General features: G+C 39.9%; 1 protein-coding gene across 1 annotated transcript in view; it reads left to right on the top strand.

The window, feature by feature from the left end:
* The window catches only part of NEB (nebulin), a 204,610-nt gene that overhangs the window by 157,643 nt on the left and 20,093 nt on the right, over positions 1-26,874 (top strand). Inside the window, exons 119-141 of the mRNA XM_090279733.1 lie at positions 66-170; positions 794-898; positions 2,474-2,578; positions 2,952-3,059; positions 5,117-5,221; positions 6,982-7,086; positions 7,529-7,633; positions 8,345-8,449; positions 8,538-8,648; positions 9,341-9,451; positions 9,790-9,891; positions 10,000-10,104; positions 14,404-14,514; positions 15,113-15,217; positions 15,616-15,720; positions 16,976-17,080; positions 18,245-18,355; positions 18,765-18,875; positions 19,434-19,547; positions 21,175-21,279; positions 24,123-24,227; positions 24,776-24,880; positions 25,531-25,623. Coding sequence (XP_090135859.1) covers positions 66-170; positions 794-898; positions 2,474-2,578; positions 2,952-3,059; positions 5,117-5,221; positions 6,982-7,086; positions 7,529-7,633; positions 8,345-8,449; positions 8,538-8,648; positions 9,341-9,451; positions 9,790-9,891; positions 10,000-10,104; positions 14,404-14,514; positions 15,113-15,217; positions 15,616-15,720; positions 16,976-17,080; positions 18,245-18,355; positions 18,765-18,875; positions 19,434-19,547; positions 21,175-21,279; positions 24,123-24,227; positions 24,776-24,880; positions 25,531-25,623 — 2,442 coding nt within the window. The remainder of the gene's footprint in view (positions 1-65; positions 171-793; positions 899-2,473; positions 2,579-2,951; positions 3,060-5,116; positions 5,222-6,981; positions 7,087-7,528; positions 7,634-8,344; positions 8,450-8,537; positions 8,649-9,340; positions 9,452-9,789; positions 9,892-9,999; positions 10,105-14,403; positions 14,515-15,112; positions 15,218-15,615; positions 15,721-16,975; positions 17,081-18,244; positions 18,356-18,764; positions 18,876-19,433; positions 19,548-21,174; positions 21,280-24,122; positions 24,228-24,775; positions 24,881-25,530; positions 25,624-26,874) is intronic.

Here is a 26,874-nt window from a genome sequence, read left to right as displayed (position 1 = left end):
TTGGGATATGACCATGTAGCCTTGAAGTTGTACTCTTGCTATAATTTGATCTGATGTCTGAGCAGAAAAAATACAGAGCTGATTATGAGCAGCGGAAAGATAAATACCACCTGGTAGTCGATGAACCTAGACATCTGCTGGCTAAGATCGCAGGCGACCAGATCAGTCAGGTACTGTGATGGGGCTGGTTGGACAGCCCAGGCAGGGTTGTGCTCCAGGTTTCTCATAAGGTGTTGTTCTGTCTGCTGCAAGGATGTCATAGGTTCTGCCTATGATATTGGGATGTTCTGTTTCAAGCTCTGTCTAGCCACCCAAAGAGCCCATGAGCTATTTGAGTGTGCCAGTCCATGCTCTGTGTCCTCACATGTGCTGTGGTGAATATGAAAAGAAAAGCTGCGTCCTTCCACCCTTTATTTTCCTGGAGGGCCTGTTTTTAACCTGAAATTATAAATTGAAAATTGAATTGCAAAAGCAAAAACAAAGAAGCAAATTTATAGAAGGAAAGAAGACAGAACTCCCTACCATATTTTTCTACTCCAGTGATGTCTTCTTTCCCATGCGGCAGTTTTGGTGGCACTAGCTGTGTCATTGCCCTTTCACAAGGATGGTGGATGGTCAACTGCAAGTATTGCAGCCATTCTGCTTGGCACTGTAATGTATTTGGTGTCTTCACCCAGCCATATATGTGAGTACATAAAGCGTGTCTGCCTACATCTCTTCACTCAGAGGTGACTGGGATATAGAGCTATGTTCTTAAGTCTCTTTTGTGCTTCACTGCTCTTTGCATGAACAGAGAAAATATAAATCTAGTGCCAAGATGCTTCTGAAACAAGGATGTAATGAACTTCTGCGTCCAGATATGTTGACTGCCCTCTACAACACATACCTTTGGAGCCAGGTAATTTCATATGTGATGTGAAGAAGAGATTTAGAAGGCTTGGGGGCATTCGCCTTTATGCTTTCCTTGATTTTCTTCCCCCGCCCCGTGCCCAAGCTGGTTTCACATGATAAAGCTGCATAAATATTCATTTCTTGTAAATGAACAACAGCTGTGGCTGTTAGGATGCAGTGGCCACCATCTGCATATGATATGACACTTTTGGACCTCCTAATAAGATTAACTGAGAGTTTTCCAGACTTTATTCCAAATCAGTATAACGTTTATTTATATTTTTTAATATTTGCCCCCACCCCCCAAAATAGATTCCTTAGAGATTGGGGATATTAAGTAGATTCAACAGCATTTAAGAGATCTGAATATTTAATGTTTTCATCTAATTTGGCCATTGTTCAACAATCACTACAAGCATACCATTCAGGAGAAGTGAGGATTACAATGCAGCTCTTTGAATATTGTACATATTCACCTCCCCTCTTGAGTTTGATGCTGAATTTGCTAGGTCATTTCCAGCGTACCTGTTCTCTCACACACTTGTTAGCAATGTTGCTGATAACATTACCTTCCTACAAGGTCAAATGAAGTACCCAGCACCACCTTTCCATCATATGCTGAAAGGTAAATTTGAGACAGCAAGAAATGGTGATAACTGCTTAACCACCAGACACAATGTTAATAAAATGCCATTGTTTCCATACAAAAAGTTTTTAATCCATCTTTTGTGTTAGGAACTTGATTTATCACTTAGTTTGACATCCAATCAACACATGAAGTGAGGGGGATGAGGTCTCCCTAGGAATATCCTATTTGCTTGCCACTTTTCTTTTGTCATGATATGGTCATCAAATAGTTGTGCATGAAATTCTGTTGTGCTCTCTGTATCTGCACTGCTTGAAACAGCTTACATGCATGAAAAAGATCATGATGACTTGGAAATTACAAAAATGAATGTCTCTTTTTTTAATGTTAAATACTACCAACTGTATATACTTGTTTTTTATTTTAATCTATTTTATCTTTGAAATGGAAACATACCTTAAGCGGTCACACATATTCAATGCAGCATACAGTTTGGCAAAAGTGGGTTTACAGTTGTGGAGTACATAAAACACATAGTTTATTCTTATATTATTATTTATTAATTATTGTATTATTTCCCATATGAACAACAGTAAACCTACTTTTTCCCCAGCCTGTATTGTGAGTAAATCATTACTTGTCAAGTGAGAGAACAAGGGTCTAGTCCTGGCTCTGAAATTCACTCTATATGTGCCCTTAGCTTAGTCTCTTAACCCATCTGGGCCTCAGTTTCTGCATGTATAAAATATATGGAAATTACCACTTACTATTATTATTATTATTTGCTCACTCCATTACACGATTGCTATCAAATACAGGTTTATAGTACTTTCAATTAGGACATAAAGAGAAAGCATGACCCCACTCCCCCACATGTATGGCTTGTATAATTATAATCCTATTTGCTGTGGGACTCTCTCAAGAGGAAAATTAGATTTGTAAAAGCCCTGTCTTATACTTCTTAGAGTTAATTCATTCTTCTCTTCCACACTTTAGATCAAGTACAGGGAAAACTATGAAAAATCTAAGGACAAATTTACCTCAGTTGTGGACACTCCAGAACACCTTCGCACTACAAAAGTCAACAAAGAAATCAGTGATGTAAGTACAAGAAACATTGACTGGATTCTCAGACTCAGAGGGCATTTGCAAATGTGGCGGGTTGTTTTAGATTGTCACAATGTCTGGAAGACTCTACTGCCATTTAGTGGGGGTGACGCAGGGGTGCTAAATGTCCTACTGTGCTCAGGACTTCTTTTTACAATAAAGAACTGTTCCAACCGAATTGACAGACACCCCATCTTAGAGGCACTGGAGCCTTAGCAGAAAGCGTGAAAGCACCTGTTGAATTTATAGGATTTTTACTCCTCTATATACACTCAAGAAAATTCTTTGCATTTATAATTTTATATTACATTACATTGTAAGTTGAGATCTATAACATTGTCTCTTTCTGTGTTTTCATCTCCTTTAGATACTTTATAAATTGGAATACAACAAGGCCAAGCCTAGAGGCTACACCACAATCCATGACACGCCCATGCTGCTGCATGTCCGTAAGGTCAAAGATGAAGTCAGTGACGTAAGTGCCAGAATGGCTTTGCAGTTCCTCTCATCTTGCCCTCTCTGGTGTGATCTAGCAAACCCTGATCCAGTTATCTATTTCTGCGTAACAATCTCCCTAGAACTCAGTGGCTTAAAAAAAAATCATTTTTTTTCCTCATGATTCTGTGAGCTGACTGGGCACAGCCAAGCAGATCTTCTGTTCCACATGCTGGAAGACAGCAGAGACTCGAGTAGGCCAGGACCTCAAGGTGGCTCACTACATGGCTAGCAGCTGAGGACAGCTCTGGGCCAGGACCCTGGCTGTTGTATAGACAGGAACCCCTACCCCCACCCCCGCCATGTGGCCCTTCCATGTGATTTGGACATCTCACAGCACAGCGCATAAGTTCCAACAGGCTGGGATGGGAGCTTCCAGACCAGTTCAGGGCTACTCCTAGAACTGACACGAGTCATTTTTGCTATATGTGACTGGGCACAGTGGACACCCAGATTCAAGGGGCAAAGAGATGAATGCCACCGCTGCATGAACAAATGATAAGGTTACATCATAGAAAAGTGTGTAGGGGAGTATATTGTAGAGACCATTTTGAAATATACAATATGCCATAAATACTATTAATACTCTATAAACTTTATCTTGAGTAAGAGGAACAAGGTGTCATTAAACTCTAATATCCTGAATTTGAAGAGAAATCATATTCATAAATTTTCAGATATATAGCTAGATTCTGTGGTTGAAAATGATCATTATTGTTAATTTTTTAAAAAAATTTAAGAACTCTGTGGCTATATGGGCACTCAAGAGAATATTAAAGGCAACTGTGGAGTAAACTCATCCTTATCCCAAAGCGTTGACCATGACTGGTATTCAGGAATTCTCTGATAGGTGAATAAATGAGTTCACAATGTTGACCTTGAGTTGCCATGAAAAAAATGTTAGATACATTCAGTGCATCATTTATGAAGGCAGAAATGTATAAAACATTTTTAAAATTTTTTTTATATTTTTTATTTTAAGTTTTAGCATTTCAAACATGAACATCAGGTATTCATAAACATCTATCAGGCAGATCCTCTACATGGAGCCGCCCATCCCCTTTCACTGTAGAAAATGAAGCATTTCTGTGTCCATTCTCTCACATTTTCTAAATATAACAATAACCTGAGATATTAATGAAAAATATGGATTTCCAGACCTTTCCCCTAAAGACATTGCTTTAGCATGTGTATCGTAAAGTGCAGAAAATTATGATCAATCAGATTTAGTAATACTACTGATCTTCCTTAGAACAGTTTCACTTCAGATTTAACCACCTTAAAACCTAGGATCCTTCAGCAACAATTAGCAAGAAAACCCAGAATTTAAAAGGAGGAAAATTGAGTGAAGCTAGAACTTCCAGGCCCAGAATGGAGAAACTACTTATTGGGCCCTCAAAGACTAAATCTTCCCTGACACTCTCCCTCCCATGCAAACCCATATATGCCCAAGCTTGCTCAATTTGGCTCTAGCAATGATGATAGCAATGACTGCATCCATCCATCAGTTTATTATTCATTCATCAAATATTTATTGGGTTTCTATGTGCCTGACACCAGGACTAGAGGATGAATGGCACACAGTCTTTGCCCTGGAGGCTTCAGCTTAATTGGAAAGACTAGACAAGGTAAATAAATAACTACACATGAAGTGGATACAGCTGGAACTGCGGGGGCCCAGAAGGAGGGCAAGACTCATTCCATCTGGATGGGAAAAGCTTCTCTCCCATCAGCAGTTTTCAAGATGTTCTGAACTTAGCGTGTTCTGATTTGGAAAAGGGAAAACATGCAACTGGCTCTCTCAGGGGACATAAATGCCATATGACACTAGTGAACATACCCAATGGGTCCTGGGAGTTGATCTTAATATCTGAGACAGGAAAGTAATGTCTGCATCGCTGTCTCCTTTCTACAAACAGATTGGCTGTCTTGAGGAGCGTTGTACACTCTAGTCATGGTTTTAATGCCTTCTTTTTAAAAAAATGCTCAGTAGGCTGCTATAAAAAGTTAACCTTATCATTGTGTTTCTTCCGACAGCTGAAATACAAAGAAGTTTACCAAAGAAATAAGTCCAACTGCACCATTAAGCCAGATGCTGTTCATATCAAAGCAGCTAAGGATGCCTATAAAGTCAACACCAATGTAAGCTCCAGAAACTTCCCCAAGCCTAATGGGGACTGATCAGCTCTGTAGGACACATGATCTCTTTTATGTCTCTTCAGGTGTCTGAGCTCTAATTAGTCAGGATCAAGAGTTTGGCCCCAGGAGCACATGTAATGATGCTGAAATCTACATGATGCTTTGGTTCTCACAAAAGACAGCAGGGAGGAGCAAGGGTGACCGGCCCATACCCCAGACACTACACATACTCAGCCTTTGTGCCAGGTGGCTGAGAAGTAGGAGACTTACTTCAAAATGAAAGTTGCATTTTGAGAAGTGTCTTCAGCATCTTTCATTCCCTCCACCCTCCATATTATCCTCCTGCTCTAAACCCTCAAGCCTGCTTCTTATGAAAAAAAAAACGTTTTTTAGTCAGTACTGTCAGGAGTTGGCCTACACCTTCCTTCTGCTCAGGTCCCCCTGTGCTGACTCAGTTCTTTGTGATGGGGCATCTTAAAGCCTCAACCACAAAACTATTTTTGTGCATTTAGATGAGTATTAGCTTTCTAAAAATAATATATAAATGGTTATATAATGAAACCATTATAACCCAAGTAGTGCCCACTAGTGCCAGAGAGAACGTATGTTTGTTTGGGCCAGCAAACTGAAAGGCCTGCAGGGTCTGGCAGGTAACTTGCAGGGGTCCTGAGTATGGACTGAGGGATAGGTAGCAGGATGGACGTGAGAAAAAGCAAATGCAGTAAAATGTACATTTGTAGCCCTGGCCAGTGGCTCAGTTAGTTGGAACATCACACATCCAAAGGTTGTGGGTTTAATCCCTGTTCAGGGCACATATGGAAGGCAACCAATCAATGTTTCTCTCTCCTGTTGATGTTTCTCTCTTTCTCTCTCTCTTCCTCCCTCTCTAAAATCAATTTTTAAAAAAATTAAAATATCCTCAGGTGAGGATTTGTTTTAAATGTACATTGTAAGAATGCAGGTGGTGGGTATTCTTTATAAGGTTCTTGCAACTCTTGTATGTTTGAAAATTTTCACCATAATATGGGGGGAAACTCATCAAATAGTATACATAGGTGCATAAACATTTTGTGTGCAAATTAAACCTTGACGAAAAGAAAGAAGGGATGAGTAAAGAAATGTGCCCAATAGAAAGGGCTCTTCCCAAAGAAAGTCAAATTAAATTACAGACACTTCAGTGCCTCAGATTGGGCTCATGGCAGCCAGTTCTCCAGCTCACATGAAAGTCTAGCAAGTGCACAAGCACCCTGAAGGCAGATTACCTGGGTTTGAATTCCAGCTCCACCTTTTACTAGCTGTCTCTCCTTGGGCAGGATATTCAACTGTTCCAGGCAATTCCTTAGCTGTCAATTTCATGCGGTTATTACAAAGAGTAAATAAGTTAATAGTTATGAAGCACTTAGAAAAATGGCTGGCACAAAATACTTTACTACGTATGTTTAATATTTTTAAAATTAAACCTGAATTTAGTTAGGAATTAAAAGTTCTCAAGTTCTCTGGAGATGATTAAGCTACACTGGCAGAATTAGAAAGGTTGTAGAATCATTTCACCCAAAGGCCTTTAAAATTTTTAGCCCCTGTTTTGGGACCAAAGGGTCCCTCCCACAAGATGACCTCTTGACTTGCTGACTAGCTACATAAATTGTAGAGAACTTTTAATTGGGGTTTTCTCTTGCATAAAAATGAGTCCCTCTGTGCCATGCGTGTGGTTAGCAATTCAGCCCACTGACTGACGTGTCTTGTTTTCCTCTTGTTAAAAACAGCTGGACTACAAGAAGCTCTATGAAGCCAACAAGGCCCACTGGAAGTGGACCCCTGATCGACCGGACTTCATCCAGGCCGCCAAGTCATCCCTGCAGCAAAGTGATGTGAGATAGGAGAGATGCGCCTGAGACAGAGAATGAATAATTATTTATAATAACCACTGTCATGGATTTTATCCTAGATCATTTGAGGTCCAAGAAGGACAGGAGGGTTGTGGGGAGTGAAAGGCAGGCTCAGGGAGCAGAGCTGGCCACAGAGCCTGGTCTGTCATGCTGGGCCGAGATACAAATGGTTCAGAGTCCTGAGCGAAGCTGGGGGTGGCTTGCAGCAGGCAGGAGGGGGAAGGGGAGAGGAGTCGGGGCTTGGTCTAGGCCCCAGGGTTGGAAAGGAGGGGTTCAGCACCAAGTGAGGGGCCAGGAAGCCCCTACTCCATTTGGGTAACAAGCCCTCTTTAAGAGAAGGACTTCTTATGAATTTAATCACATCCTGGCTTTCTCCTGTGCCTGTCCCCCTTTCCCATCTTCCTCTGCTCTTCTTCTGTGACAGTTTGAATACAAGCTGGACCGAGAGTTCCTCAAGGGTTGCAAGCTTTCTGTCACTGATGATAAAGACATGGTGCTGGCCCTGAGGAATTCCTTAATAGAAAGTGATGTAAGTACCCAGTCTCTTCCATGATAGCTGACCTCACTCAGGGTCACCTTCTGCAGCACAGTCCCCAGGGACAGCCAGGAAAGGACCAAGGGCTGCTGCTGTCAGAGCTCAGGTGTGGGTCCTGAAATATTGCCCTGCCCCCTGTGAATGCCATGAGGGCAGCAATGGGGGGGGGGGGTGACAGGGAGTGGCAGCTATAAAATCCAGGTGACCATTCTTGCCTGTTCTCAAGCCACGAGATAACTCACACAGAAAGACTTCAGGATCTGAAGACACAGCTGGATTCTATAATCTAATTCATGTTTGCAGGATCCTATTCTTCCTATGCTGCAGTTCCCTCCTCTGAAAAGGAGGAATAACAATGCCTCCCTGGCTTTGGTGGGGTGGGAGTGGGGGAGGTCAAGTGACATATCTGAAAGTTATTTGAACTAGGCTATATGTATAAAGAGTCATCACGAGACACATTCTGATCACTATTAAAGCCTCAGCTTGCAAGAGATAAAGAAAGTTATTACTGCATATTTTCCAAGATTCCCAAATATCAAATCTGTTATTGAGTTTAATATTCCTACTCTGCCAACAATGCTGTTCTCCTAGCTCTATCTAGTGACTTGGGAGCCCAATAAAAATATGCAGGAAAAAAAAAAAATGCAGGAGACCCAGAGGAGCTAAAGATGTGTTTTGTTTTGTTTTGTTTTTTCACCCCTGCAGCTGAAATACAAAGAGAAACATGTCAAGGAAAGAGGAAGCTGCCATGCTGTGCCTGACACTCCTCAGATCCTCCTGGCAAAGACCGTCAGCAACCTGGTGTCTGAGGTAGCCCTCCAGCTGCCCTACGCTCTGCTTTCATCTCGGGCTCATGCCCAGCCAGACAATCTAACAAGCTTTCTGTGGGTTCCCTCAGAACAAGTATAAGGACTACGTGAAGAAGCACTTGGCCCAGGGCTCATACACAACACTGCCAGAGACCCCGAACACTGTTCACGTCAAGGAAGTGACCAAGCACGTCAGTGATGTAAGTGACCAGCCCCTGGACTCTGGGTGGCAGCAATGCTACTTTGCCTTAGAAACCAGCAAAAGACTGCAAGCTGCTGTTTTGCTTACAAACACTTTGCTTTATGTCACTTTGCTCTTACCATCCATACCTGTCTGTGAATTTTGAACTCTGATTTAAAGGACAACGCCTTATTTTTTAGCTTTCCAATTATGGCAACTATGGCAGACGTGGGTATTGCCCCAGGATGTCTTATCCAGCAATATAACATGTTGTTAACCTATTGTTAATAAAGGGGAGAAAAGACCACTGATGAAGGTGGGCCTCTCCTACCATTAAACTGCTAAGCAATTTTAGAGAACTACACTCACCTCTTTGTATCTCGGTCATCTCTGCCCACTACTTTAATAACCATGGCATCATATTTTATGAGCCCTATATAGTTCCATATATTTTTATAAGGTAGAAAAGGTGTATTAAAGAGCTTAGTTTCCTTGTAGTCATTTTTCTAAAGATTGGTGTGTGGTTTAAGTACTGGCGCACAAGACAGAAGTAACAGGGAAGAACGAGAATGTGGGTTAGAGATCCGAGTTCCAGACTGATCCAGAATGGGGAGCCCTGGTTTTTCCTGGAGATCTTCTCAAAGTTCTTCAAGTAAATCAATTCAGTTCCCAGCTTCCTCTGCTCACATATGTAATTCTGGCTATTTTTAGACAAACTACAAAAAGAAGTTTGTCAAGGAGAAAGGGAAATCCAACTACTCCATCATGCTGGAGCCCCCGGATGTGAAACATGCTATGGAAGTGGCCAAGAAGCAGAGCGATGTAAGTTTCCCCTCTCAACATTCTCAGGGGCCCCCTGAGCCCATGGCTTATGAATCGATGCATGCTCAGGGCGGGGTGCGGGGAGCAGGTGAGAGCAACAGAGAAAAAATTGGGACAACTGTAACAATAACATTTTTTAAAATATTAATAAAATAGCTTATTATATATTAAAAAAAAATTGGTGCATGTTCATTCCAGTCACCCTAATTTCTGTATCTTCTAGTTTAATAAATATAGTGATGGGATTAGCTTGGTTTTAATGAAAAGCTTTCTTGTACTTAATGAGGACTTTGAAAGGATATCTCTCAAAGGAGTAAACGTTTGTTTCCCATATAAAGGTCGCTTACAGAAAAGATGCCAAAGAAAACCTGCATTATACCACAGTGGCCGATCGGCCAGACATCAAGAAAGCCACGCAGGCAGCCAAACAGGCCAGTGAGGTAAAGATGTAGTTAAAATGTACCTGGTCCCCAGTGGTCACTGCCAACAGTAGTGCGCGCCACCCACCACCCAGAACCTATCGCCTGTTTTGGTTTTCTTTGATCCAGGTGGAGTACAGGGCCAAGCACCGGAAGGAGGGAAGCCATGGATTAAGCATGCTTGGTCGCCCAGACATTGAAATGGCCAAGAAGGCAGCCAAGCTGAGCAGCCAGGTAATGCAGATGGCAAGAGGCAGCTCTAATGTGAGCATATTTTAAAACCCTGAGGCAGAAGTAATTCCCAGAAGGAAAGTGCAATATTAGCAACTAAATTGATGCTGGGTCTTTGATAGCACTGCAAAGCTTTGAAACATAGGACCAGAAAAAGTGTGCTAAGGACCTTCTTTCTTGTTTCCAGCTAACATCTCTAGGTCTTTGTTTCTCTCCTCTTTTCCATTTATGGTTATGTGTCAAGAACATCAGCTTGTGCATTCCTTTGGAACCTCTCTTCAGTCATTAAGAATTATATACCAAGGGCTTGATTTATACTTAACTCACCTGTCTTGTTAACATGCTAGAGTCATGAAATTCTAACCTCTAGAATCCAACCATATGCAGTAACCTTTATTCTTTCATTGAAAGAATATATACATAAAATAACTGGGCTAGGAACTAGGGATGCATAAATGTCCTCAGACTATATATCCATGGATAAATAAGTACAGTTGGGATGATAAGTGAAGGGGAATGCTTCATTCTTGCAGATTTCATATTATTAAGAAGATGGACTCCGAAATATGTTGCCCAAACCTGATTGCCACATTACCTAGTTTCCCTTGTTACACCAGTTATCAAGAACGCCCCCGAGCATTTTGGACTTCAGCTCCTAGACCCCATGATCCACCACCAGCTCTTTCAGAGAACAAGTTTTAGTCCTATAGGACTTGAGTTCAAGAATATCTTATTTCTTCCCCAATTTAGAAGTCTTACCTTCTTCTTCATTGTTGTCTTATGTATTTGTTTAAAGAGATAGATTTGGGATACATTTGGTTACTGTATATATGACTTTCAACCTCAGCACACATAGGATTCCAATCTTCGGGAAGATGTAAAGTAGTAATATCAAGTGACAAAACAAGCCATAATTATGAACAGACAAAAGGTTCAGATGACTTATGACAAGCAAATATGACTTCTAAAAGTTTTTAAATTTAAAACTCCTATGTAATGTTTTTATTATAAGTTGATGGAATTGCATAAGCATTTTAGACCAAGACATGAACTCACCAGCATAAACAGTGTAATCTCTAAAATAATGAAATGTGATGAGAACTTTTTAATGTAAACATTTTAATATGTTTTAAAATTTCCAACGTCACGCCATTATCAAATCAAAAACAACAACAAAAAAATGACTTTTATGTTGAAATCTTGAAGACTTTGCTGTTTTTGAAAATCAAGAGACTCATATTTCTAATTCTAAGTGATTGCTATGATGTGAAGAACAAAAGCCCCCCAGATCTTTTTATAGCTTATCTTCCTAGGTTTACTTCCTGTAAAATGTTTGCCTCTGGATTTACAGTGTCATGGTGTGACCCCTGGCCCAACAGGGCTTCACCTATATGTCAGCCCTCCCCCTTCTGACTTTGCTGTCTTGCTGGCACTCTAGGCAGAATACCTCAAAGGCCAAAGCAGAGGACGTGGGCACGGCGCCGCATCTTATGACACCCCTATGATGAGGCATCTTAAGAAAATTAATGCACTCATCAGTGATGTAAGACTGGCACCAGCAAGCTGAGATCTCTGTCTTTCTCTTTCTCTCGTCGACTTTCCTAGCCTTGGTCAGGGGACTGACCAAGTTGCACTCTTTTCTGTTGATTTTGTGTTGCAATGTGTAGAATGCTGTGGAAATTTGTCAATGAATATACTTTTGCACACACCCATCTTTTCTTGCATGAAGCTTTCCCTCTGGAACATACCACTTGGAATAGGAAGATAGACTAGACCTGGACACAGCCTCCCAGTGTATTTTGGGTTGCTGACAAAGAGCAAATTAAAAGATGAGTTGAAAATAAATGAAGAATCTCAACTTCAACTACACAAAGAAAACCTCTGCTGATGGCTATTGTTGATGTACATATAAGCCTGGCACTTAATACAGTCTCTCAGTTTGGGCATATTATGGATCAACAAAGTAGACTTCTTAAAATGTTTTTACTCACAGTTCTTTCACCCTCTGTTTTACTGTCTTAATAGCAAGAAACTTTCTAATTCTTGGGCCTTTTCTTCAGCCTTTAGAAGTACCAAGTCCCTGATAAGGAGCCAAACAGGGATGTTAGACCTTTAAATTTAATTAAACATTGAAAGAGTAATTTACTTGAAACCATTTTCTAGTCTACATCCATATGAGCCAATACCACAGCCTGATGGGATTACAGGCACTAGTGTTGTAACTGCTGATACATGGCACTGCACAGCTGCCTCAGCCTTCCATGGTTGACAAGAAAAGGAAGGCTTTACCATTGCATAGTGCACATGTGTGTAGCTTTACTGTACTCACTGCCTAGTCCCATACCAGGAATTTACACTATTTACTGCTCAGTCCAAGAATTCTTGGAGTTCTGAATCTGACATATGTCCATATCTTTCAAAATGTTTTAAGTAGTTCTTAAGAAGATCCAGTCAAAAAGAAAGGCCTTTTTGTGTTGAACTCGGATTCATGTTAGTAGTTCTATGAGCTGCCTTTGTTTGGGGACCTATCTGCAGGAAAAGAAGGCATAAATATTTTTTATTAAAACGCTGAAAATTTAAGTTTACTTGAAATTAACAGAAGTAAAAGATACTAAAGCAAAACCAATGGATTTGCTGCTCTTTAAGTAAATATTTCTTCAGAAAGCAGTTATTTTCTAAAAGATAGAAAGAGGAATCTAATGTACTTCTAGAAGAAGCAAATTTTATCCTCATCCAAGATGGACCTTTGCAACTTTCCTTCCTCAGTATGACTGTGGACATCCAGTTACTTTGCTTTTCTGTGTTTCAGGGCACTTGGGATCAACCCTCGTCTTATGGGTTCATATGTCTCTCAGAAAAAGTCTCCTTCTGGTCCAGACACCAGCTCACCACCTCTGACTTTCTTAGCAGGGTTTTCATTTATTTATTTTGAGAATGAATATTTTTCAGAGAAGAGCCATTGTAGCATTCAGTTACCTTTTCTTTTCCTTTTATGTTGTGTTTCTGCCTCTTCCTGTGTCTGTCTTGGTGTTTACAGTACCATTTTGCATGCTTATTTTTTCTCCATGCATTTCCACTGTAGGCTTTTTTTAAATTAGTGAGTCTCAGCCTTGTGAATGCATTTTCTCTGAGGTGGCAGATGTCTTTGTTCTTAGCATTTGAGTGGTCTCATTTTGTGTCTGTTCTGCTGAATATGTAAAGTTGTGGGGAAGTGAAATGATGAAGCATGAGGGGTATTGATTTCAAATGTCTATAGAGTGAAGTATCGGGGTGACTGGATTTTGGTGTGCTAACTTTAAATGAGTGAGTCTTTCATCTTACCCATAACATCTAGAGATAGCACACTGTTTATTCATCTTAGAGTAAGTAACTAGGGGAGTTCTACTTCTAGACCTAACCCTAGAACACTCTTGACAAAGGCATTAGTCTTTTTTTCAGTAAGGAAATGTTTCTGTTAGTTTCAGTATGTTCTGTTGAATTTTCTTGGAAATGAAACATCTTCTTTAGCTATGTTACCTAGGCATAATGACTGTTTCCTCTTTTCATTCAATCAAATCACACTTATTGAACAACTATTAGTGCCAGATAGTATGCTTATTTTTAAATTGAAGTAATTTAGTTTCTTGCATAGTCTTACTTTTATGTATCCTAAAAATATATTTAATCTTGTTTTCTCATTATTCTAAAGTAACTCACTTCTTTCTTTCTTCTGGCCTGAAATGATGTGGAAGCCATTATCTCCCATATTTTGATTTTTTTCACTCAGAAGTTATGCCATTTTTGGCCAAGTTTAAAAAAGTAAAGTGATGTAGCTAAAGTACTATTTTAAAATAACAATAAATACTCCTAATTTAGCAGACTTCTAACATCTTACCCTTCTTGATTATAGACAACCCCTCTTGGAACTCATTGCAATGGACCTAAAATGCTTTCAGCTTTTCTAATTAAGAGGGCCAAGATGCTCCAAATTCAGATCATTCCTCGGAATGTAGCCTAAAGCGCTTTCCACTTATTTTTGTTTTGCATTTAAAGAGGTGATTATCTTTCATACCTCTGGATAATATTTAAATGTGCAGGCCAAATACTGTATCACTGGATCTTATTCTTGATTGACTGTTGTCCCAACCTAATCATTAATAGTGCCCCTTTTACTAATAAAAATGTCCTAGTTTGGATAATAAATTATACAATCACTTTATGTATAACATATATATATTCTTTCGCATTTATATTTCCTCCATTCTTCAGTCCTCAAATTAATTTATGTTCAGAAATAATTTGGATTTTTACATCTGCTGTTAGGTTAAATACCGAGAAAATTTCGACAAAGAGAAGGGTAAGACACCAAAATATAATCCAAAAGACAGCCAGCTCTACCAAGTCATGAAAGATGCTAATAATCTCGCAAGTGAGGTATGTTTTTCATTTTATTTTTTTGAGGTATGCTTTTTAAACTGAGGTAAAATAAATAACATGAAATTTGTAATTTTAACTATTTTTAAATGCACAGTTCAGTGGCTTAATTACACTCACAATTTTGTCCAACTATCACCATCATTTCCAAAACTTTTTTATCACCACAAGTAGGAAGTCTATATTAAGCAAATAACTCTCCATTCCCCCACATCCCAGACCCTGGTAATCTCTAGTCCACTTTGTGTCCCTATAAATTTGCCTATTAGAGAGTTCATATACATGGAATCCTATAATATTTGTCCTTTTTATCTGGCTGATTTCACCTCACTTAATGTTTTCAACGTTCATGTTGTAGTATGTATCAGAACTCTGTTCCTTTTCATGGCTAAATAATATTCCATTATTCATTCATCTGTCAATGAATTGTGTTTATTCATTCGTTGATGAATAGTGCTTTTTCTACTTTTTGGCTACATGAATAAGGAATGGTTTTTCATCACCATTTCTTGCATTTGTTTTAGAATGGGTCTTATTATGGTTTCTATTCATACTATTTACCTACTTATATGATTTGTTTTCCCCTCTTTACATACAGGTTAAATATAAGGCTGACCTGAAGAAACTTCACAAACCTGTGACTGACATGAAGGAATCCCTGATAATGAATCATGTCCTGAATACAAGCCAACTAGCCAGTTCTGTAAGCTCAGTCATTTACTCCAGAAACAGCTTGTTTCACCCGCTTGTAACCAAATTCCTTCTCTGTGTCTCCATCTCTGCTACTGAGACATTAGATTGATCAGAAGGCTCTTCTCTTATTTGAGTGCATTCTTCCAAATCACAACGTTAACCCACACTTCTCCACTGACTATAGCACCTCTTGGAATAAGCCATGAAACCTAAGTGTTTACATCCTACATTAACTGACAACGCTAAATGTGTATTTTCATCCTTTAAAACTTTTTCTTACCCCCCAAATTTATATTTGCTAACTTTAATTTGGTCTTGATGCTGCAGCTGTGTAAATGTCTACAGAGGAAAAATAGGAACACCAAGCAGCTTTAACATCAATGTGCCCTTTTTGCCATTTCCCCTCAGTACCAGTACAAGAAGAACTATGAGAAGAGTAAAGGCCATTATCACACGATACCCGATAACCTGGAGCAGCTTCACCTAAAAGAGGCCACAGAATTACAGAGTGTAGTAAGTGGATCAAGGCTGACCATTCCCTGATGCTTATTCATCTACAGTGTCAAAAGCTTTCATGGACTCCCCCAGGATATGAGCTATAGTTTCAGTAATATTGCTTCAGAAAATGCCCAAAGATACAAAGGAATTTGAATTTAGTAATGTTTTGAAACAAATTTTTATGTTACACATGATAACAGCATCAGCATGTGTTAGGGAAACAGTGCACATACATGCAACATGTGTGAGATAGGTTACTGACTGGGAGGAAGCATAAGATTATGCTATAATGACTCCATTGTGCCCCTGTGAGCCTGCACCGCAGGTTCAGAAACAATGGAAGACAGGGAGGCTTAGGAAGATTTTAAGCAGAGAAGTGATATGATTGACTCTACCATTGAAGTAGTTGCTGGGTATTTTAGAAGTTGCAAAATTTGCAAAATAATTAAGATTCTTGGAGGAACAAACTAAGAAAAGGAGCTTGCTGTCACATGAACCCCCATATTACAAATTCAGCATTATTAAGGTCCCCTGTTGGGCATTCACCAAGAGGGCTCACTTACTAGAAATGTCCCCATGTCATCTATAAAGCAACACATGCCCCTAGGCCTCTTATTAATGTGTCATGACAAGAAAAAGGGCTGATATTGAGCATTACCACTAAGATGCTGCATGAACAAGGGCCTCTGCCCTTTAATGCCATGAGGATAAGGGAATTATATTTGTAAAACAGTGTTGAGGGATGGGTTAGAGAACGTCAGGTTTATTAGTAAGTCAGTCAACGTGTAAACTAGTTTTCTTTTTTATATCAATTTATGTTGGTTGCATTAAATATGTGACCATTATCTATTAAATCAAGACCCCTGGTGTCTGGTAACAGTTCTTATGAAAGAAAAACTGGAGATTTAAAAAATCAGAAATATTGACTAAAGCCATGGTTAAAATGTTCACATCTATACATATCAAATCTTGGCCAACCCTATCTATGGGTGATTTTTCCCTTGCATTTCCTTGCCTCAGCATTTCTCTCTGCTGATCCTTCAGCACTGATTCTTTGTCTCCATGAATTGAACGCAAATCCTGATTATCCTTGCAGACAGTCATGGTGTTTTCCCCCAGGCAGCAACAAAAAGGTTCTGGATCTATTTTGAGTGGCAGAGACGCCACCCAATTAGACATAATGTATCAGTTGGAAAGTACAGTCCTTAAACTGGCATCTGTCTACAAGTTGACATAAAGAGAGATATCTAATGAGGCTTTTCATCACTAGGTGAAATATAAAGAAAAGTATGAAAAGGAACGAGGAAAGCCCATGTTGGACTTTGAAACACCAACGTACATCACTGCCAAAGAGTCTCAGCAGATGCAAAGTGGAGTAAGTCCTACAAAAACACACCACACAACAAGTGCACCATCTACCTGATGAAAACAAACTCTGCCCACAAATGTACCTAGCCTTCTGTTGTCCAAAAGTGGTAGATGATGGGATTTTTTGACATGAGATCACTAAAATATTTTCCATCTCAAATATCCTATGGCTTGGTTATCAAAAATGCTCTAAATAGTAAAATTTACTATATGTTTTATTTCGACTATGATTTTTATAGAATTAGAACATAGCAAACTATTCCTAACACTGAAGAGATTATATTGAATACGTATAATTTACTATTAACTTTGTATTACTCTTCTCTTCATAGGTAGCCCTAAACCGAACAAAAGGAAAGTAGTGATCAACATATTTATCAAAACAGAGTCAAGGTGCCATAATTCCTATTTTAGAAATATGAACAGAGAATCTAAAAATAACTTTGTCCCCGTAATATATTTACTGATTAAAAATAATAAATCATGCCCTGACTGACATGACTCTGTGGGTTGGGTGTCGTCCCACAAAGTGAGAAGCTGCTGGTTCAGTTTCCAGTCAGGGCACGTGCCTGAGCTGCAGGGTCGATCCCCAGTCAGGGAATATGCAGTCAGGGCATGTATGCGAGGCAGCCGATCAGTGTTTTCCTCTCACATCGATGTTTCTCTCCCTCTCTTCCTTCTTCCCTTCCCCTTTCTCTAAAAATAGATAAATAAAATCTTCTTTAAAATAATAATAGATGATGATTATGAAAAAGGCCAAGTTTTTATTTAGCGCCCTCAGGCTCTCCTTCCTCTGAGTCACTTACTTCTAATTAAATAAAATCTTTTGTTGCCTTAAGAAAAATGTCATCTGGAGAGATGAGAGTGGATTCAGGGTGTTGATGGCACACAGGTGCTTCTTTCGGCTCTTGTGGAGGGCCAGCGCCAGTCACCACGTAGAATGCTGGGCCCATCAAAGTTGCTCAGCCTCTGCATTTCCTTGGGGCCATTTGCTCTACACAAAGTTATTTCCAGAACAATCAGACATGTTTTGAATGTATGACCATTAGCAGAACTATGATCTAGTTAAGAAGCCAACATAGAGGAAAACTGTAATATTTTGTCCTCCTGAAATTGAGAAATAAATTATAATAAAGATTTTTTTCTTGTCTTTTCTTCCTACTCATATTAGAAAGAATACAGGAAAGATTATGAAGAGTCCATCAAAGGCAGAAACTTGACTGGCCTGGAGGTCACACCAGCTTTATTACATGTCAAATATGCAACCAAAATAGCCAGCGAGGTAGTGCCCAGCTGGTCTTTTCTGTCTTTCTTGACCTAAATAACTGCACTAATGCCACTCATCAATATGTCCCTTTTACCATTTTCGCCACCATCTGACTTCTCAGATTTCAAGTTGGGTTCACATTTAGTACTACCACCTAATCTATTACCTGTGTTAATTTTTCTCATTTTTTAAACTGAATACCTAATAAAATGCTCTTACCATTTTATTAATTTCTAGTTTTTTATTGGATATTTAATATTAACTGATCAACCTTATACTATGCTTTTACTGACATCTTTATTTACTAAACTGCAACTGTTTAAAATTGGAAGCATTTTTTATCTTTTTCTTATTCTGGCTCTTTACCTGAGAGGAACAACCCAGGATTCTTGGTCACCATCGCTGCTTTTATTTTGTGATATAGAAAGAGTACAGGAAAGATCTAGAGGAAAGCATCCGTGGAAAGGGTCTCAATGAAATGGAAGATACTCCTGACATGCTAAGAGCAAAGAACGCCACTCAAATCCTCAACGAGGTGGGTTCTCAGCCAACTACATGCACGTAATTTACAGAGCACCTTCTTCTCCTTAGCCAAATTACACACACACACACACACACACACACAAGGATAAAGAGTTTTTGAATTTCAAATTCCATATCCAACTTGATTATTACTATTAAATGAAATATATCTTAATTTCTAATGAGTTGATATTATAACAGGCTGTGTCTGTAGTGGCTATTGCTATCATAACCTGTTATTTCTCTAATATTATTTGGTTTAACCTTGATCCATTTTGTGTGCTCATTTAAATAAAAACACCACACGAGAGTGGTGTGCACCTAAGTTTAATCCTCATTGGGAACCAAGCCAGATTTTAAATTTGCCTTATATGTTAACTTCCTAAATAGAGGCTGCTGAAGTGTTCAAAAGGAGGCCTTACAATGAGCTTTGGTGGTCATCACTGCATCCTACCATAGGGAAGGATGGACACTAGCAACTAAGGTGGCATATTATGTGGATTTATAGTCACTCTGTACATTTATTACCTAATCATGGAAGTAATGTAACTTTTTAAAAATGCTATTGTAGAAAGAATATAAGAGAGACTTGGAGCTGGAAGTCAAAGGAAAAGGTCTAAACGCCATGGCCAATGAGACTCCTGACTTTAAGAGGGCCAAGAATGCTACTGACATTGCCAGTCAGGTCAGTGTTACTATTTCATGTCAATCCTTCAAAAAAGCAGCTGTGATTACAAGGACACAATTTGTCCTTCTATTATCTTACTTGTTGGTCAATAATAGTCAAATACATGTAGTGTCATTCTTAAACATCTGCCTGGTGAATCCATGCTAATAACAGGATCAGGGACTCTTTGCCAGGCCTGCTTCCATCTGCCTTTCTGAGTCTACAGTCACAGGAGACATTCGGAGCAAGGAGTAGAAGTTGGGGAACAAAATAGCTGTTGGAAAGAGGGTAGACTCTGACATCCCGGCCTTGTTTCTTAGTCAATTCACTTCTCATTTGGCACAAAGCTTTCCTTGCTTAGAGATTTGGAAGTTCTTTCTTTCCTTCCTTTTGTTACAGGAGAAACTCCCAGAAACTTGGTTCTTCTCGCCAACACAGTAAAAAATTACAGATCAGTAAATCTGTTAGCTTGCAAACAGTGTTTATTGGTTATCCATTCTCATGGAAGAGAACAGATCTTATGGGAGAGGACGGGCCCAGCCAAGGTGGGGGTGAAAGGCATAGACAAAGCAGGGTAAGGGCAGCCAGAGGCAGGGGTGGCAAGCACCAAGCCAGGGTGGCCTAAGGCCGGGCAGCCTGAGAGAGCCAAGAGAGCGAGTCCTTTGTTCTGAGAACTTACATAGTTGGCAGGATGGGGGTGACAAAGTTACATATTGATTGGTGGATAAAGGTAGTGCCATGACTACCCAAACTTAGGTATGTGTGTGGGTCTGTTATCCCAAATCCTTATCTTGCTCCAGACTTCCTTTGTTTATCCTGTTGTATAATTTGACAGGAGGCAGTTAATTAAAGTTGGGGCAGTTACCCAGAGTGATTTATGGGCTCTTTCTGTAAGCATTAAGGACTTCCTTGTAAAACAGATAGTGACCAGAAGTAGGCATTTAACAAGGTTAATTTATGGGCTTCTTCCTTTGGATACTCTGGACCCTTTCCCATCTTTCAGGCCTTGGAATGAAAGCAGTTTCAGAGGTTTTCTTTCCCAGATAATTAAAAGGATATGTAGAGTTTCAAGGACTGCCTTCCTCCCATATCAGCATAGTGTTTCCCATGATATTGGAACACCTGGCAATATTATCAAACCAGGCTCAGGACTGCTGAGTTAGTGGGTGAGACATGTCTCCCTTCTCCTTCCTGCCTTGACTGGCTATCTGTCCTGCCTCACACTTTCAAGGCCCAAATTTAAAACACAGTTTTTAGACATCTCACGTTGTCTAACAGTGGTTGGTATGGGTACTGTATTTTGCTTACTTGTCCTGCTCCCAACTCTTATGTATGTAAATAATCCATGCCTTACTATCTGTTGATTATCTCTCTCATTTCCCATTAACCCTCCCTTACCCCTTTCCTTCTTCCCTCTCCTGTTCCCATCCCCAACTAGATAGTCTTTCAACAGCTAGAACTCAGTCATTCTTTCTGATTTCTACTCTTTAGTATAAAGCTATAAACATAATATGAAAAATCTGTTGAATGTCAAATGAATGAATTTTTTTGAAAAAAAATTATTGATCATCTCTTAATCAAACTAAACCAACAAACGTTTTGAACATTGTAAACATTTACCCAATTGTTGAGTGTTCTTTTGCAGATTAAGTATAAGCAATTAGCAGAAATGGAAAAAACCAATTTCACTTCTGTGGTGGATACTCCAGAGATCATTCATGCTCAACAAGTCAAAAACCTTTCAAGCCAGGTAAGGACATTCATCAGAATGTCACTCATTGACCCTCAATCATAAAGAACAAGGTTTTTCCATTAATTCATAAAGGAATTCTTTCACAGTTTTGCTCAATAAAAGAGAAGAAATCTATATCTATGATTCCAGTTTGAGTCAAAGTTGAGATTTTTTTCATCAAAATTAAAATAAATTATATGAGAGAATTTTAAGGCACTGAAGAACTCTTCCATGGAACCCATAATTAATGAGGCACTATCGTAATATGCAAAGTCTCTTAAAACGTTGATGTAAAACTTGTGTTCAAATCTGGAAGGAACAGGGTAGACAGTTCACATTTGGATTACCAGTTTTTTTTAACAATATTGAGATTATGCCATCAATGCTGACCACACAATCTGACCCTGATTTCTCCCATAGTGGATAAGTCTCCATTGTCCTACAGATAGAGAGATGAAGAAATCTAGAGTGTCCTTCATACACCACGATGTACCTTCCTTTGCTTTAATCTTCCATGATATCAGGAGTCTACAATTTATTTGAGTAACCCTGAATTAGAATTTTTTCTGTCTTCCGATCAGTGGTTATCTGACTTGACTTGCCCTTATAAAACCCAGGCATGTGGATTTTTCCAGTTCCACCCTGGAATTTTGAATTTAGTAAGTCTGATGTAAGTCCTGGAAATCTGTTTTTGCTTATTTGTTTGTTTTTAATCTTCAGAGATGATCTCTTAATGGCAATCAGGTTGGCTGAATCATAAATTTAAACACTTTATTAGCAACATATAATTTGATATCATAAAGTTAGACATGAAAAATATAGTTATCACAACACAATGGCTTGATTAGGAAGCAGTTATGTTCAAAAGGAAGAACTGAACCTTTTATTAAGGAGGTAGGAGGTAGAGAAGAATTTTATTAGCAAAATTCTATGGTCCCCAAACTACCGTGTTATGTTCATTGGGGGGAGCCAGGGAGGCCAAAATTCCTGGGGCTGTGAGAGGCCCACCAACCAAATAACCAGTCTGCCTTTTGACCTTGTTAATCTTTAAGGAAAACCTCAGCATATGGACCTTTTCCAGGGAGGATTAATTCACTTACTCTGCTCTTGTGCACTTCCCTAGGCTTCTTCCTGAGCTAGTTCCCCAAAGCCTGAAGTATGGCCAGTCAGGTGACATCTTTCTCAGTTTAGATCAGAATTTTTCTCTGGATGACGATGGGACATTGCTGGTGCTGGTGCCACCCACAAAACTGCTTCCCGGTTTCCACTAGGGAGTATACATTTCATAACTTATAAACTTCACACTTGGGGGTTAGAGCAAGCAATGTGAGCTGACCCACAAACTCAGAATAATATTCGGAATACTCCATCATGCCTGGAAGTCTGGGACTCCCTGCTCTCAGAATACCCCTAAACTTCCTGTGCAAACTGAGCAGCCCTCTTAGGGGCTAGCAAGCACCAACTCTGCAAATCAGTTAAAACAGCTTTTGCCAAAGAAAAGGAGCTTTGGGTTCTATCCTTTTCCCAGGACAATGAGACCTGTTTGCCGTACATTTGCATAAGAAAGATGAATCTTTCAAGTGACTTTTCCCTGAAGGAAAACATCTGTTCCCAGTGAACTATCCTTTCCTTCCAGAAATTTGCTTTAACTGGCTTCCTGTTAGGTGAACAAAAATCCAAGCCAAAGTCTCTTATTGGTTCAAACTGCATCTCGTTTGTTATTCTTGAGGAGATTAAATGTTCAATACTTACAAATGTAATTTGTATACAGGGTGGGGCAAAATTTAAGTTTACAGTTATTCATATGGAAAATAATATGATAATTAATAAGTAATAACAAGAATAAATTGTGTTTTGCATACTCACAACTGTAAACCTACTTTTCCCCACCCTGTATAATACAATTTAGATAGAGAGAAAAAGATATATAGAAAGAACGGTTGTATCCCCATTACAAGAGTAGCTAGTCTCTTTCGTCGACACTCAGCCCTGCAAACACATACTTCCCTGAAAAGTGGCAGAAGTAGAGCTAAGTAAGCTCAAGAGAAAGGTGGAAGGACTTAGTGACAAGTGATAAAAGAAAAATCAGGTTCTAAGGTAGAGTAAGGGTCCCACATTTTTAAACTGGAGATCATTAGTTTAGTCCTGGGGGACAGGTTGCGTAGGTGTCTGGGAGAAGACCCATCCCTGTCGCCAGTCTCTCTGACCACAGGCTGGGTGGGGGTGGGAAAGCCCAAGGAAAGTGATGTCTGGCTCAGGGCAGTCCTTGGCCATTCGGTTGGTCAGCTGGTCGTGGTGGTGACTCCAGGTCAGTTTAATGGAACCACCAGTCTGGACAGGCCAGTTTCTGCAGTGTCACAGGGGTCTTCTGGTCCTGCCTTCCTGCTCTGTTCTGTAGCCAGCAGCCCTGACCACCTGCTCATGGCTCAGCAAAAATGTCCTTGTCACCAACTAAGACTGGCTCTCAAGAGGCCTTGTGGATGGCTCTGAACCCTCCTGCTTTTCTCTACTTGCCTGTTGCATGGTCTGGCTCCATCCAGTTCACTGTAGGCATCTCCATCTCCCTGCCAGATGCCTTGCCGGCTGTCACCTCCCTCGTATGGACCAGCCAACAAGCGCCTTCCTCTGCCAGCTTTGCCATGACAGTGGGCCCTATTAAATACCTGGGCTCGATTCTCCAGGAAAGAAGAGGAATGGTGCTTACTCACTGAGAGAGCTCCACTTTACAACTCCATAGCATCCTTGCACAGTGAATAAAATACAAACAACTTTCCCCCTGCTGAGCAGAAAGGGCTATTTTAGGTTCCATTGGTTCATATCTCTCCGGTGTTCACCATCCTGATTTTGGAATCTATTCCCAGAAAAAGTACAAGGAAGATGCAGAGAAGAGCATGTCATATTATGAAACAGTTTTGGACACCCCAGAGATGCAGAGAGTTCGGGAGAACCAAAAGAACTTCAGCCTTGTAAGTTGTTACTGGACCTATGACACAGCCCCCTGGTACCTGGGATGAAACAGGGCAAGGCAGCCGCCTCTGGACACACTTACCTGGCACCCCACTTGCAGTGGGGCCAGGGGGCAACCCCCACAGCCCCCCCTCTACTGGAGAAATGAGTGTGCCATTCTTCTCCAGACTCACCTCATATTTCATTCCCAAATCAAAGCGTGAAAACCCCACCTGTCACTTTGTTGGTAACTTCCTGTCCCTGATAGGAACTATCACCATTTTTTATTAGTGGTAGCAGCTGTCTTTTTCAAAGTTAATTCTAGGTAAGGTATACATTAAAAAAAAAAAAACTAATATGGCATGTTACAAGTTTCAGGGTTTTTTTAAATGAGTCTTCTCACAAAATTCTTATTAAAGAATTTCCCTTTGGCCAGCAGACTGTGACTACTGTGGTATAGACATTCGTTTAAATACAGGATTTTAACTTCCTTTACACAATGTAGGACAATTAAAAATATATAAAACAATGTTGAAATCTTAACAAGATGTTTACTCTTTATTCATAGCTCCAATACCAGTGTGACCTTAAAAACAGTAAAGGAAAAATAACAGTTGTTCAAGACACACCAGAAATACTACGTGTTAAAGAAAATCAAAAGAATTTCAGCTCGGTATATTTACTACTTATTTTCCACTCAATGCTAACCTAATAATGCCATTCTCCACTTTAAAAATATGCTAGCCTCATATTTATTCAGACAACATCTAACCTCCCCAGTTAATACCAGTGATTACTTGTTAAAATTCCTCAGACTTTGTTCTAAAATCTTCATTCCAGTGGCCATTTGAATAACCACTTAAATCTGCTAACAAAATAAATTTTCTTTAATTTTTTTTAAAAATCCCACATCAGTAACATGTGTTGTCTTGCACCAGGAAGATGGATTTCTTTTTGACATTGTGATTTCTTTTATTGTTCCTACCCAAAATAACTAACTGACTTCGTATTTCTTTAACAGATTTTGTATTTCGTGTGAGTTTTTTTTGGTTTTTTTTTTTAATCAACCTTTTCTGGTTTTCCTCATTCAGTATTAATGCAGTATAATAATCTTAAAAGAAATTTCAAAACCTGGAAAGTGACCCATGGTTGTATGTTGGAGTTACTGATGCTGATGTGGGAGACATTAGGCACCCTGGCACTTGCCTAAGAACATTCTCTAGTGTCTTTTGTTTTCACAGAAGCCATGTTTCCTAAACTGTCTCCAGGAGTTGCGGGGTTTTCCTTTCTTCTGTTAACACTGCCCTGATTCTGAATGTCCAGGTCTTATATAAAGAGGACCTCTCACCAGGAACAGCAATTGGAAAGACACCTGAGATGATGAGAGTGAAGCAAACACAGGACCACATTAGCTCGGTAAAGATGCGCGCCATGGGCTCACTTTCGATATTTTCTACCCCCCTTTGATAATTTGCACTGATGTCTGAGCTACACTCAAAACTTTTGCCACGAAAAGCAGCTTCAGTGGCTAAACTCGAGGCCTTTGGTTCGGGTCAGCTCATAGTCAGTGCAGGGCCGCGCAGTGTTCAAGAGGGGAGGTTAGACATGGGACAGGGAGAGGCCTGTGTCACAGCGAACGCACAGTCAGTTGTAAAAACCCAGATTTTATTTAGAACTGTTGCAATATAGGGGAAAGTAGATCTCAGTACAGAACTGGAAAAGTGAGAATTTATAGGGTAGGGTGGATGGGGAGAGGAGCAATAGGTGGAAAATTAGTCAGAAAACACCTGGGCTAAGAAGGCTTGTGGCTAAACCTACCTAGCAGGATTCTTGCTGGAGGCAGGCCGGGGTGATCAGACTTCCCCTTGGGGATAGTGGAGGGTCAGGAATTTGGTCAGATATCAAGGGTGATAAGATATCAAGGGTGAGAGATTCTGGCTAAACTCATTCATCAAGATTAGTGCTAAAATTGAGCGATGCAAAGATCGATGCTGAAGTCCAAAAGTCGTGGTCTAGTTGGAAAGCAGGTTCAGAGGAGCCTGACTAAAGTTTGGTTAAGGAGTGGGTCTTTGTCACTTGTAAGAAAATATAATTTATCAGAGTCAAAGAATTAACCTTCCTGGATAAACAAGGTCTGTCCAAAAGTATCCAGTCATGTAATATGAAAAATAAAGACATTTATTGAAGAAGATGTAAGATACAAGAACTATTGTACATAGGACAATGACACCTCAGTCCTGTTCAAAGTAGGCACTTTGAGACCTCACAGAGTTCTCCCAATCACCATCAGTTGTCCCATCATATTTTGCTGAATCTCATCAACAGAGTGAAATCTTTTCCCTTTCAAAGGTGATTTTCATTTTGGGAAAAGCCAGACACCACAGGGCACCAGCTCTGGGCACTAGGGAAATGAGTCCCCTTGGTGATTTGATGTTTTGCCAAAAACTGTGCATAAGACGTGATGCATGAGCAGGCACATTGTCGTGATAAAGCCACCAATCACCAGTGGTGTATAGCTGCAGTCTTCTGAATCATCCAAATAGTTTCTGTGGAGGAGTGTTCAAGCTTCATTACAAAATTTGAGCCAGCTTCATTGCTCTACTCACTCAGTCATTTTGAATGAGACAGCCACACAGCACACATGCTCACTCAGTGGCATCTACCACT

The sequence above is a fragment of the Furipterus horrens genome, unplaced genomic scaffold (assembly GCF_987537825.1).
Source record: "Furipterus horrens unplaced genomic scaffold, mFurHor1.1.pri manual_scaffold_1, whole genome shotgun sequence".
Lineage (NCBI taxonomy): Eukaryota > Metazoa > Chordata > Mammalia > Chiroptera > Furipteridae > Furipterus > Furipterus horrens.
The sequence above is the reverse complement of the archived record's forward strand: the minus strand, read 5'-3'. Positions and strand labels throughout refer to the sequence as shown.